This window comes from Cucurbita moschata, unplaced genomic scaffold (genome assembly GCF_002738365.1).
Source record: "Cucurbita moschata cultivar Rifu unplaced genomic scaffold, Cmos_1.0 Cmo_Scf00005, whole genome shotgun sequence".
NCBI classification, from domain to species: domain Eukaryota; kingdom Viridiplantae; phylum Streptophyta; class Magnoliopsida; order Cucurbitales; family Cucurbitaceae; genus Cucurbita; species Cucurbita moschata.
In genome coordinates, this window is record NW_019268521.1 from 2,473,231 (window position 1) to 2,487,727 (window position 14,497).

Sequence of the window (14,497 nt, forward strand, 5' to 3'; positions counted from 1 at the left end):
TTTGACGTTCCTATATGTATTAATTTTAAAAGTAGTATTGAGTTCTGATAGATATACTTAATCATTGAACACTTCTTAAAGAAATTTGTTGACATCGACGATGTTTTAAGCACTATGGAACGTGTAATGAGGTCGGACCATGGTTAGAGATGTATTCATCCATATGACATTAACATTTTTTTGGCACTTTATATGATAAAGATCTGAATTGACTTGACGTTTTGTTTTCCGTTCTTCTCGTGGCCTACAATCAAAGGTGTACTCAATTTTTCTAAAATATCATTTTCCTCGTAGGTTTTGAGATGTTTGACGTGTCTAAACTTGTTTTTTGGGTTTGGTGTTTAATTTTAAAATACGACTCTCGTTTTCCTATTAATAAAATGGATTATATATTATTTAGGCTTAAATATCTGTTGGAGTTAGAAATTATTTCAATGGGGCTGTTGATTTGTTAAAATTATTTCAATGTAAATATTTTAGAAAATATATAGTATAATTTAAAACTGAAAGTAACAAGGTCCTATGGTCTAGTGGTTAGGACATTGGACTCTGAATCCAGTAACCCGAGTTCAAATCTCGGTAGGACCTTTTTTTTTTCCTCTCATTTTTTGGATAATTTATTCCCTTTCTTTTAATTATCTCTTCTTTCCAGATCATAATGGGTCGAATTGAGGCCCTTCAAATATTTGAATGAAAGAGAGGAAGAAAATAAAATAAAAATATATTAACAAAAAATAGAGGGGAAAGGGAAAAAAAAGGGATGAAAAATAAAAGAAAATAGAAAAAAAAAGGATAATTGAAATAATAGAAATAAAAGGAAAATATATTAACAAAAATTAGAGGGGAAAAAGGAAAAAAAAATAATAATAAAAAAGAAGGATAATTTAGCTATGATATGGAAAGAATGGGTAATTAAAATAAAAAGAAATTATCCAATAAAAAAAAAGGGATAAAAAAAAGGTCCTACCGAGATTTGAACTCGGGTTACTGGATTCAGAGTCCAATGTCCTAACCACTAGACCATAGGACCTTTTTGTTTACAATTTTTCCATTAAAGTTAAAGATAGTAATATGCACTTCTAGTTTTAAAATTTAGAATTCACCCAGCAATTTGATAAAACTGTGTTAATAATTTTCATGAATTTATTAAAATTCTCATAAATTATTTTGGAATTAATTTTAATCTACTTTGAAATTAAATATATTTTTAATAAAAAAAACCTAAAATTAACTTCGACCACTCGAAAAGTTAAGACCATATTTGATAATCATTTGTTTTTTAGCTTAGGAGAATTATGCTCGTAACAATTTTTTGTGTCAATATTATTTTTATAATAATTTGATTAAGAATTAAAATGTTCTTCCCGATAAAACACTCCAACAAAAGTTTGAGTTTGCCCAAATGAACCAAACTATGATCGAACACAATTCTAAAAAAAGACGTTTCTATAATTTGTCTATCTATCAATAGATGGATGTTGGATGCTGGTAATACTCGGATGCACTCTACATTGTCGGGCTCGTCAAACTTAACCATGAGGACTAAGAAAGTATCTAACCCACGAGAATCAGTGGGGGTATTAATGAAGAGAACTTAATCTACTCGATTGAAATTTTAAAAAATTTAAAGGTATTTTTAAGATAAGTATAAAATTTGAGGATATTTTTATTACGGGTCGCATATGTTAATGATTATGGACTATATTGTATTAAAAAATAAAAGAAAGAAAAATAATTGTATATTATATTTCGAACGTAGTTGGTTGGTAGACTTTGACTTTTTGACCTAAAGTACCGATTTTGAATCTATCTCTCACACCGACCCACTCACACAGCCACGTCTACACTGGACAAGAAAATTTAACATTAGATAACTTTTTTAGGTCGGATTTGAATGTACTTCACCCAGTTAAAATCGTGTTCGAGATTTAAATTCATAAATTGAAATTAGAAAAATTAAATTAAATTTTGGTATTTTTGTAGTTTTGTTTATCATGAGCTACAAGGTCATTGTTTTATATATGGGCTTTCAATTTTTCAAACTACAAATTAATTTCAAAGTGTAATAAATGAGGAAGAAATGGGTAGCCATTTCGGTCTTAGAATGATCTATATGTCAACGGACAATGTTCAGTCTAATTAGTAGATAGAGAATATATCGTGTGGAAATATCTATCTCCCATTTAAACGAAGAACGCGGGAAGGAGGAGAACATTTTTTTCTATTAGATAAATGGGATCGAGGACGAGATTATACTTCACATCCTCGCCCAATACCGCTTTGATCTCCGCAAAAATAAATGGAGAATTTCACTGGAACAGAGAATGAAATAGGTGACGGGAATGGGAATAGGGGGAAGACTTCTCTGTCTTGTCTCATCCCGTGAACATCTCTAATGTTGTGCAGTCAAAAGTCGTTTTTTTTAGTCCAACAGTGATAGAATGAGTTCAAACCATCAAGCTTTTTATATCTAAATATTCGTACTTCAAAAATAATTTTGAAACATTTATAAACGCTCGAGGACAATATTGTAATTTTTGAATAAAATAAAATAATTTAAAGGATAAGCTTTGGAATTTTGGGTAATATAAAATATAATCATGCTGCCTATAAATAGGTATGGATTTGCAAGCACAAATTTCATCAAGAACTTCAAACACAAGAACAATGGCAAAGGCTTTGGCCAGCTCTGCTAAGATGGCTGTTGCTTTCCTCTTCCTCTTCGCCCTCATGCTTTCCATGAACGGTAATCTACGCTATTTTTCACTGTCTCTTCGCTATTTTTTTGAGATGAGATGTCAGAACAAGAACGTAAACAGATAGAAGCGGTTCTTTGTTAACATAATTTTTGTTTTTATTTCTACGACATGGTGGGTACAGGGAGGCTTGGGGTGGTGGAGGCAAAGGTGTGCGAGAGGCGGAGCAAGACGTGGTCAGGGTGGTGCGGGAACACGAGCCATTGCGATCGACAATGCAAGAATTGGGAAGGTGCCAAACATGGAGCTTGCCATGCCCAATTTCCTGGAAGGGCTTGTTTTTGCTACTTCAACTGTTGAAGACCTTATGATTATCTCCATATCATCAACCTTCTAAGAATAAAAGCTTGGTTACTTACTTACTTATGTGTGTTTGAAGCGATCTATGTGTATGTTTTTAATTACGAAGCGTGTTGTCGTATGCAATAAATATAATGTTGTTTCTTCTTCTTCGACTTTATTTAAACGTTTAATATTTCGATCGAGAATACACGTATTAATCAGTTGAGTTATATACACGCGTTTTTGTAATTTGGACGAGCGTTCATGTCTTAATAAGTAGATTTTTTTCAACTTACATATAGTTAAAGGTATTTATATGACTCGAGAACTCGACTAATCTAGATTACTTAATTTTTTTTTGTTTGGGTTGGGTTGACTTTTAAAAAAATGTAAAATTTGGGTCGGTTCGCGCATTGACATTTTTTGTGCAGAAACCCGTATATAAGATTCCACATAAGTTGGAGAAGGGAACGAAACATTTCTTATAAGAGTGTGAAAACTTATTCCTAGTAAGCGTGTTTTAATAATCGTGAGACACTGACGGCGATACATAACGAGCCAAGAAAGACAATATCTACTAGCGAGATTTTTTTAATATTATCCATTCATTTAGTCAATGGTCGTGTTGGAAGTTTAGTAGATCCAAATTTGTTTATATCAGTATTTATTTATCCAAAGTGGACACGTATATGTTTATCATTTTCTAATTTCCACGCATTGTGTGAGAACTATTTTATTTTATTTTTTAAAAAAAGAATTAAATTATAAAAAAATAAAATAAATGTTTTAAAATAAAACAATTCGACTTTGATTAATTAAAATATTATAACCTCAATGGAATATAATTCGACCTTTTAAATTCAATGAACTAAATAAAAAAATAAATATGTTAACTTATATTTTGAAAATATTAAATTATAAATTTAGTTAAATTTTTTAACTTTGAAAATATATAAAAAAAATTAAAAAATTTCTATTTGGTATTAAATATAAATCTCTGACATTTTTTTTTTTTTAAATAGCTAATTTATAGGATATAATGTCCATAAATTTTTTAATTTATATCTAAAATCCTTCGATAATTTATTAAACATAAAATTAAAAAAAATTCTAAGACTAAATATACTTTTTAAATGGTAAGAATATAATTCTATGAATTTATATTATCACGGATAGAGTAGTTTGAATTAAGTTGGATTCAACATTTTTTAAACTCAACTATATTGTTCGGGTGGTAAAATTTTCAACTGAAATAACTCCTATCAGATAATGAACACAACCATAAATTTTTTATGTTGTTCAGGGTGGATTGTGAGATCCCACGTCAGTTGGAGAGGAGAACGAAGCTTCCTTCTTAAGGGTGTAGATATCTCTTGATTGGACTAAGAGAAATCCATAAAGAAGTTCCTCGATGGTATACGAATTAATCGACGAGATAGAACGCCGAGAGAAAGAAGAAGAAGAAAAAAAAGAAGACAAAAAAAAGACGGCATAAAATCATCAAATTCGTTCAAGAAAAGCCAAATGTGTCGTAATTTTTTCCGACAATTTGAACTCTGAAGATCAAGATATTGATATCACAAATCAAGATATTGTTATCACAAACCAAGATATTGATATCACAAATACTGATGATTCTAACAAATCATCAGACGAAATTGTTTTGCTACGGTATTCCCAACTATCGAATTAAAGGCTCTATGCTTGGTCAAAGATGTAAAACAGGTATTTGCAAACCCCTTCAAGCAAATCTACGTTCTTATCTTTTTTTTACAGACAAGCCAAATATGTTTTGTCTTCTTTTGATATTCCTGGAATAATAAAAACGCTTTTTAGACCTTAGATATGGAAAAACGCATAATTGACCAACATAGGTATTTTAAAAATCTTGAGATGAAGCCCGAAAATAAAAGTTCAAAGAGAACAATATCTTGCTAGCGGTGTGACTGTGTTGTGTTGTTACAGTTTTACTGTAACTCCTCTAAAAAATAGTCAATAAAGCCTTCCGTGAGACCTATTTCTTTAGAGCTTTCGAACAACCTCCCTTTAATTAAAGGTTCGACTCCTTCTCTGAAACCTTCAAACAAAATATACATTTGTTCGACACTTAAGTTACTCTGATTACACGTTCAAGACTTACAAGAACAAGAAAGAATTCGGAAATTTCACTCCAAATATTAAGAACTAAATCATTCACAGATCGTCAGACATTCAAAGAAAATCGAAGAAATTTGTCGTATATGAATCAAAAAATAACCCAAAAAGAAAAAAAAAAAAAAACAAAAACAAAAATTAAGCTTCCGCCATAGACATATTGGAAAGCCGACTAGGAGTTGGACGGAAATTCAGCCACCGGAGAGTGGGTTTCCGGGTGGGAGGCATCAACGCCCTTCTCAAAACCTCTCTCCTCCCTTGATTCCGCCGGAACTTATCTCCACCAGCCGTCATCACATTCCGGCCACTCCTAACCATCCCACTAAAACTAAAGCTCCTGCAAGTGGATCTAATACTCCGGCTGGGTTCTCTGCCGGCGGCGGCGGCGAGGGAGGGCCTCCGATCAGGCTGGGGCTGAGACTGGAAAATTGTAGGCATTTCTGGAGCGTTGGATCAAAACCCAGATGGAATTTAGTGGAGAAAAGTGGGTTTTGATGGAGTATTTAAGGAAGGTTGGAATTGTCAAAGGGGTTGACCAAATTTGTAGGTGGCTTCGTTGACCGGCTTATGGCGCAGTCGGTTGTTGATTGCATTGCTTGTTCTTCAAGACTTTAATAAGCCGTTGTGTATGACCAAAGAATTTTTGAAAAGTCTTCATATAAAGTCAAAGTTGTTCAGTAGTTTGGGTGTGTTAGTTGGTCTATTTATTTATTTTTAAATATTTAATTATACGAAAGAGTGGTTAGAAAATAAATAAATGAAAAATAGTTATGAAATTAGAATTAAATAAAATAAATAATATGTATTGGAACCAACAATTACAAGTGACAATAAATACTACGTGACATTAGAAAGTGATTTGGAGATATATTAGTTTAACACTGTTTATGTCATGTCATATTTTGTTTGATTGTTAGTATTTGAATTACCATTATATTTGAATTATCACTCTGTTTTGTTTGGTTTGAAGACGTGTAATATTTAAGTTTAAAATCATTGTTGAATACAAAAACTTTATGTTTTTCCGAAACTATTTTGGTGTTATTCTTTTTTTAAACCTTGCTTTAGATTTAATGTTAGACTGCTTCATTGGATTAGTTTTGATCAAGTTAATTTATGGAGTGAGTCGTCTTGGTATCTAAGAGTGACAACCGTACGTGGAGCTTCCGCCTCATACAATTCCTCTAGCTTGACCTGATTCTCATCCAGCTGCTTTACCGAGTGAAATCGAATGAGGTCTTTCATGGACTAGATCCCAATAAAGGGTCAATCTCCTCCGAAGCATGCTGCACAACCACTCATTCGTACTGACCAAATAGTCGAACTGACCCTATGGATTTATTGAACTCGGTAATGAGGAACGAACGGCCAATCGTCGAAATGTGTACGAGATACCATAGGGGTCCAATATCTCAGCGGATACGCGACATCCCATTTCCGACTCAAGTATAGGCCATGCCCGTAAACGAGGAGAAAACAAGACAAGAAGAAATGAAGGACGGAATGGAAGACCTCCCATCCACTGACTACAAGACTGCAGCCTAAAACCCAAATCATAAATTCCAAATTCGATCTAAGAGTTATTCATTCTTCTAACCAGCTCTTGGTTGGAACTCATCGGTTAAATTAACTTTATTTGGAAAAGTTTGCAAAGATCTTAGAAGGACTTCCCGCGCAAATCCAGCATTGTAAAATTAGGTTTGATTCAACTCTCAATCTAGTTTTAGAGAAAGCATGAACCAGTTCAATTCACAAAAATTTTATTTATTTGAATTTAACTCAAACGGTACCGTTTGGGTTGGTTGGATTGAATTTTTCGGGTCATTGGATTTTTTTTAACATTCTTATTAAATTAAGACAATGATTATAAAAAAAAAAAAAAAACGTTAGGGCGTTGACCCTACGTACCAGAAAAATCAAGCGTAAAGGTCACTTTAGCTTATTGTATTGAAACGGTTCATCGTCAAAAGAACAACAATGTTTCAACGACGTTTTGTCGAGCAACATTACTAAAAGTTTTGGTGAGTGAGGTTTTTCTTTTGGATATAATTCTACATTGAAAAATATCAAATTTAATTCTAAATTTAAATTCTATATATTATTAAGACATTTAATTATAGATCAAAGTCTTGTCTTTTCACTAAAAAGTATTTTTTCATTATTGATTTTAGATTAAAGTTTCTTCTCACATTTAATTGTGGCCCAAGATTTTTAATCATATTCTAAATAATTATTTTTTTCAATGATTAAATTTTAGACCGGGGTCTAATGGTTGTTTAGAGGTTAAACAAAGCGTCGAAGAGAATTAACACGTGGTGACATTTTATTCATATGAAATGACATTTTAAATTTCAAATATTAGAACAAATTCGATCAACTCAACTCGTACAACCGAGTTATGAACTTATTTGGACTGGGTTTTCCAAAAACTTAATTGGGATGAATCGAACTGACTCGAATTTATAATAAATTTTTACGAACTACATTTTTCTTACGATATAATTATATAATACATATATTTAATCTCTCAATTGTTTTTTTTTAATTATATATATATGATTCGAGAACTCGACCAATCTAGACTATCCAAACCAAACTAGGATGGGTTTGACTGTGTTAGATTTTTTTTTTCTTGCTTGGGTTGGGTCGAATTTTTAAATATTTGAAAATTTAGGTCGATTCAGTTGAAAGTTTTTTAGCTGGGTCAACTCGATCAACTCGAGCATAGAATTATAATCCAATTTTATCCGACCCTACTTCGAGATAAAAAATAAATTATATATTTTTATTTATTTTTTATTTCCTTTCATATTGTATGAAGGATTGGATTTAAGTGAGTGGGACCCACTATTTGTTGGATTAATGTTTAATTAAAGATGCAATCTTAATTTGGTTAGCTATGGGGATGATTAATAAAGATAAACTTTATCTATCTTAGTACAAGAGGATCTAAGAGATATGTATCTCATTAACAAACGGTGTGGAAATCTCTCTCTAACGTATGCATTTTAAAAACTTTGAGGGAAAGCACAACGAGAACAATATTCTCACAATCCACCCGCTTCAGGGTAGAGCGTCCTTGCTGACACTCATTCTTTTCTCCAATCGATGTGAGACCCCCACCAAATACACCTCCCTTCGAGGCCTAATGTCTCTACTGGCACACCGCCTCGTGTCTACCCCCTTCGAGGAACAACCTCCTAGTGTCTGACTCTAATATCATTTGTAACGGTCCAGACCCACCGCTAGCAGATATTGTCTTCTTTGAGCTTTCTCTCTCTCGAACTATTGTTCAAATTTTTTAAAACATGTTTATTAGAAAGAGATTTACACGTCCCTCCACGAGTATAATAAAATGAAATAAATTGAAAGAAAGTAAAGAGAGAAGATAGTGATAAGACAAGGACTTGATAGCAATCTAGGAAATGAGTGGGACCCCAATTTTGATTACAAGAATTCCCCATTATTTACATCCCTTCATATATGTTTATAAACTTTATTCTCTCCCTCGATCTATCTTTATCCCGTTCGATTAAGCTGCTCGGTTCGACTCGATATTCGACATTCAATGTAAAATCTTTTCATTTTAGTTTTTATTATTTGAATCGACCATCACATAAAGAAAACGACCAATCAATTAAAATTGAATTGAAACAGCTACAACTATCTTAGTCTATATTAGCATCGTACAAGTTCATATGTCTAATTTTCTCAATCGATATCGGAATGATGATTTTACGAATAAAAATTCGGTGATGATGAATATTTTGAATAATTTATGTAAACGGAGAATATAAAATTATAAAAAAAGGTAAATGGTGAGAAAATTGTGGACGGAAGTGACTTTTGTGAATCCTAGGAATTGCTTGAATTTCAAGAAAGGTTGTTCATGTTATTGGTGCCAAAATATTAAAATAATAATAACAAAATTGTAATCGGCTCGTTACGTATTATCATCAGCCTCATGGTTCTAAAATGTGTCTGTTAGGAAGATATTTTCGTATCCTTATAAGAAATGTTTCGTTCCCCTCTCAACCCAGATGACATCTCACAACCACCCTTTGGGAGTCAGCGTTCTCGCTAGCACACCGCCCGATGTTTGGTTCTGATACAATTTGTAACAACCTAAGACCACTGGTAGCATATATTATCCCTTTGGCCTATTATGTATTACCGCCAGTTTCACCGTCTGAACTCATATTTTAAAATAAAATTAAAAAAAAAAACAGAAATGGCCCACCTAATTTCTTTATTCATAAATATTTGTTTGAAAAATTGGCCTTCAACACCATGACATCTGAAGCGTAACCCTTTATTATTATTATTATTATTTTCCGACGTCATCCGCGGCTCGCGGGTCCCACCTTATCCTTTATTTTGTTGTCTAGCTTCATCCCACGTGTCATCTCTCCATTTTCGAATTACACGTGTCGACTCATCAACGTCTCATATTCCAGTTCGCATCAGCCCTCATTATCGCAATACATAGGGCTATTATGGTAAATTCAGCTCTAGCTTTGGCGACGTGGTAAATTTCTATTCGGTTATTTTAAAGAGCTTCCGATGTAACATATGTACTTGATTATTCCCCCACCAATGATTCTCGAATATAAATTAATTGAAAAAAAAATAATTAAAAAAGGGAAAATTTTGATATTTTCGTGTTTTTTTTTCTTTTTTTATAAATATTTCTGTGGCCAATTTACAAAGCCTGGGAATTTTTGCAAGTTGTTGGATGGAGAGTTCAAAGCCGGCGCCGGCGATCGATTCAGACCGGCCGAATCTGCCGCCGGGATTCCGGTTCCACCCGACCGACGAAGAGCTGGTGGTTCACTATCTCAAGAAAAAGGCCACTTCTCTGCCCTTGCCGGTGGCCATCATCGCCGAAGTTGACCTCTACAAGTACGATCCTTGGGAGCTTCCAGGTGGGTTTTTCGCCGGAATATTCCATCTCCGGCTAAAATTGGGTTTTTTTAGTCAAATTTTCCTAATTAATCTTTCAAAAAAATAATTTTAAATATATGGGTTGTTATAATTATTATGATTAATTTTGTGTTGAAAATTTCAGCTAAGGCTTGCTATGGGGAAGTATCCGAACGGAGCACGGCCGAATCGTGCGGCAACATCGGGGTATTGGAAGGCAACTGGAACCGATAAGCCGGTGATTGCTTTATCGGAAGGGAATCGGAAAGTTGGTGTGAAGAAGGCTTTGGTTTTCTACGGCGGAAAGCCACCAAAAGGGATCAAAACCAATTGGATCATGCATGAATATCGTCTCGCCGATAACAAACCCGACGGTGGGAACAATAACCCACCGGAGTTCTATATCGGCAGTAAAAAAAGCTCAATGAGGGTATGAATTTGGAGCATAAAGTTGGAATCTTTTTCAATTTTGAATTTTTTTTTTCAAATTCATAATCAAAAACAAATTTTGATTGTGTTCTTCAGCTGGATGATTGGGTTTTATGTCGGATTTATAAAAAAACAATCTCCAACAAACCGGGAGTAGATCATGAGCTCAAAGATTGCTTTAGTTATATGAGTGACCTAATTCCTCCATCCATAACAATCCACGGCTACAACCAACAGACGGCGACGACGACCGCAGCGGCGATGAACCGTAACATGTATTCTGAATTAGCTTCTTTATCTCTTCCGACGAAACGGCGGCTGCAACCAACTTCATCATGGGACGAGGAAGAGTATCAGTCAGCCAACGACCAACCATTGAGCAAGAGATTACAGTTGATGAACGGTGGCGGTGTTGACGACAACAACCCGATCGCCGCTCTTCTCAGCCAATTACCGCCGCTGCAGCATCAGACAATGCAAGGTTGTATAGTAGGCGACGGGATATTCCGGCCGGCGATCGAATTGCCGGAGACAAATTGGTATTCATAACACACAAATCTACAAAATTAGTTTAAAAAGATGATAAGGTTACCTAAAATATACAGCTGATTTGATATTTAGGGAAAATATTCTTAAAATTTCGGGGATTTTAATGTGTAAAGAACTAGATTGACATAACCCTAATTGTGTTTTTTTTTTTATTGGGGTTTGAAGATTATATATGTTTGTATTCATATACATGTTTTATGTGTATATAAAGATATGAAAGAATTAATATATTATATCGTTTATATTATTTAATTATATTTACCGATTCGAACGTAATTAAATGAATAAGACATGACGTGTAATTTTTCCACCTTACCCGAAGAATAGATAGGAATGACAAGAGAGATGTCCATTTAACCCGTGCCGCTCCATCCTAATATTATGAAATTAATATTTTAAAAATATATATAAAAAGCTTTTTTTCTCGAGTAAATATTCTTAATTTTCATAATAATTAAGGTTGGTCGTTGACCCATTATCATTTTTAAAACTAACGTTCAATTGACGATACTACGGAACTCAAATTTCAAAATTAAAATGTCGAGATTAAAATTTTATTGACAAAAATGCTACTGAATCCAAACCGCGTTCGAGTTTCAGTTAAATTAATATTATAATTATTTTAAGTGGAGGGAATCATTCCATTTAGAAGTAACATCAATTATTAAAGATTTAAAATGTTGTATGGTGCATACGTTTGAATCCTTTTAGGCCCACAAAATTTGACTTATCATCCAAAAATGAAATGTAACCATTTTATCTTAGAAAATGAAGTTTAAGCTTTTTTATTTATTTAATATTTTTCTAATTTAATCTTCCGATAAAACTATCGGACCAAATATTGGGTTGAATTGGGTTCTTATCGAGTTGGTTGGGTTGGTGACTCGATCAACCCTAATAGAGATTGAAACCCAACCCAAGTGAACCCTCGATTTTCTGGTTGGGTTACGTTGTCAGATTCTTCGGTTTTTTTTAATTATTTAAAAAAATCTTACTTATCCATCGTATATGTTACATAAATAACTAAAATCTCAAACATCAAATATTCTTAATCTTGGTTATAATCTTATAAGTAGGGTAGAATTGGGTTGCATTATAATCCTATTTTCAGGTTGGTGGGGTTGACTCGACAAAAATATCCATCGTACATGTTACATTAATAACTAAAATCTCAAATATCAAACATTCACCGTTCACAGCGTATCACTGATGTTGATCTTCATTATAATCTTACAAGTAGGGTAGAATTGGGTTGGATTATAATCCTATTTTCTAGTGGGTTAGGTTACTCGACAAGAAAATGTCAACCTGTAAATCGATTTGAATTTTTTAACCTTCAGTAGTCCGAGTTGATCGGGTTATCGGGTCATATTAAAGAAATAAACAAAAATTGAAATGATTATGAAGATGAAATAAGCAAAATTGGAAGGACTTGGAAATAAAAGAATTAGATCCAAAATAACAAAATCAAAGAGATGGGTGGATGCCATTTTCATTTGATTTGGACATTGAGATATATTCCATGGACTTTTAAGGCCACAAGAAATTGCCTTTTTTCCCCATAAATATAATAAAAAAAATAAAAAAAATTTCGTGTTTATCCACCACATTTTTATCGATTAATTAATTAAGCAAACCCTTTGAAAACTACTTTTTATAAACCTGACCCAATTGTTCGTTTTGACCCGTTACGTATCGTCGTTAGCCTTACGGTTTTAAAATGCGTCTATTAGTGAGAGGATTCCACACTCTTGTAAAAAATGCTTCGTTCCCTTCTCCAACTGACATGTTTAGGTTACAACTTCTTTACGAACATAAATCATACCCGTTTCAAACTTTTCGACTCTAAACCTCAAACCAACTATATTACATTAAAATATATTACGAACATCGAAATTCAAAACATGATGTAAGGGCATGCGTGGTTTGGTTGGGATGGGACCATAATTGCATTAAGTCATCTCTCTTCGTCCACCCCCACGTGCAACGCATGTTTTGTCCGACCTCTCCCATTCCCCCTCAATTTTTTAGCTTCTCGAACCTATTCGATACAAAAAAAAAATTTAATTTTTTTTTAATGATTTAGAGGCACTAGAGCCCAAAAATATAGGGGTAGCACCCTTTGGATTGTAGGGGTACCCATTTGATGTGAAGTTCATGGTGGACCAATTATTTTGCTGCTAGCTAATACAACTATCATATTCAATTGGTAAGCAATTGGGATAGGCGTGTTTAATAACTACGAAAGCGAGGCTTTGTTTCTTTTAGTTCCGGGTGATCAAGGATCATTGCTCTCGCTCTCGCTCTACTCATATACTATTCAAAATTGAGGAAGTCATAAAAATCTTCAATGGTATACTCGTCTGCCTTATTTTGCTGAGTAAGGACTTCGTTCATCTAAAGTTATAACAGTTCAAGCCCACTGCTAATAGATATTGTCTGTTTTTCCCATTACGTATCGTCGTTGATTTCAGAGTTTTAAAACGAGTCTACTATAGAGAGGGTCTATCCCTACTCCGACCAATGCCCCGTTTGATGACTAGACCTGATACCATTCGTAATAGCTCAAATCCACCGCTAGCACATATTATCCGCTTTGACACGTTATATATCGCCATGAGCCAGTTAAAATCGTGAGGTTGACGGCACAAACTTTGTATGGTCCTTAATGGATAACTTGGAGTGGATCGATGGGAACGGCACAAGGTTTGGGCTTTTTGTATATGGACCTGCATACCCTTCAGCGTCGGCCCAAACTGTCGGCCCACTGGTTTGCTTCTTTCCTCGCCGCTCAAAATCTTCTTCCTTCTTTCCTCGGCTCCGTTGAGGGCAAAAATGCCATTTAATTTTAAACACAACATCCTTGATTTTTATTTATTTATGCTTTTTAAATACTTAATATTTACAAACTTTTTTAATTTTTTAAATCCGGGTTAATTCAAATTATAGTCTCTCCTCGCTTTTTTTTAAGATTGTATAATAAAATACCCAAAATTAAAAAAAAAAAAAAACTCGATTTTAATCTTTGAATCACTGTTGTTATCAGTTGAGCGTATAACGGTCATGGTTACTCTGATATTTGAAATGACAAAACGTTCATGTTATTACAACGGGTAACATTTAGGAATGACAACGAACACGAAAAATGAAATTCAATATTTTTTAATAATAAAATTCTAACTTATTCATTTTTAATAAATTTTCTTATTATTGATATTATTTATTAATTAATTATAAAATATCAATCATAATTAACAAACATATTTTTATTTCAATAAAATAAAATATTTAGACAAAAAAAATCTATTCTATAATTTATTTTTACCATATAAGGTATAAAAAAAATTAAATTTATTACATAACAATTTTCAAATTTAAATTTCTTATAGCAATTAACAATAATT

General features: G+C 33.2%; 1 protein-coding gene, 2 non-coding genes and 1 pseudogene across 3 annotated transcripts; 3 read left to right on the top strand and 1 right to left on the bottom strand.

Annotated features, from left to right (window-relative positions):
• Positions 1-516: 516 nt before the first annotated feature.
• TRNAQ-CUG lies at positions 517-588 on the top strand. The gene has a single exon. It is a non-coding gene; the product is annotated as a tRNA-Gln (tRNA).
• A 370-nt stretch (positions 589-958) lies between these two features.
• TRNAQ-CUG lies at positions 959-1,030 on the bottom strand. The gene has a single exon. It is a non-coding gene; the product is annotated as a tRNA-Gln (tRNA).
• Positions 1,031-2,645: 1,615 nt separating this feature from the next.
• On the top strand, positions 2,646-3,203 carry LOC111442585 (defensin-like protein 1). Its single transcript, XM_023079995.1, has 2 exons — positions 2,646-2,746; positions 2,881-3,203. The coding sequence occupies exons 1-2, from the start codon at positions 2,668-2,670 to the stop codon at positions 3,054-3,056; spliced, it is 255 nt and encodes an 84-aa protein (XP_022935763.1). The 5' UTR covers positions 2,646-2,667; the 3' UTR covers positions 3,057-3,203.
• Positions 3,204-9,882: 6,679 nt separating this feature from the next.
• Positions 9,883-11,282, top strand: LOC111442581 (annotated as a pseudogene).
• Positions 11,283-14,497: the final 3,215 nt, after the last annotated feature.

Bases quoted from the DNA above. Each gene is read 5' to 3' on its own strand.
- LOC111442585 (XM_023079995.1), top strand. From the start codon at position 2,668: ATGGCAAAGGCTTTGGCCAGCTCTGCTAAGATGGCTGTTGCTTTCCTC. The intron at 2,747-2,880 runs GTAATCTACGCT...TGGTGGGTACAG, and splicing joins CCTCATGCTTTCCATGAACG to GGAGGCTTGGGGTGGTGGAG.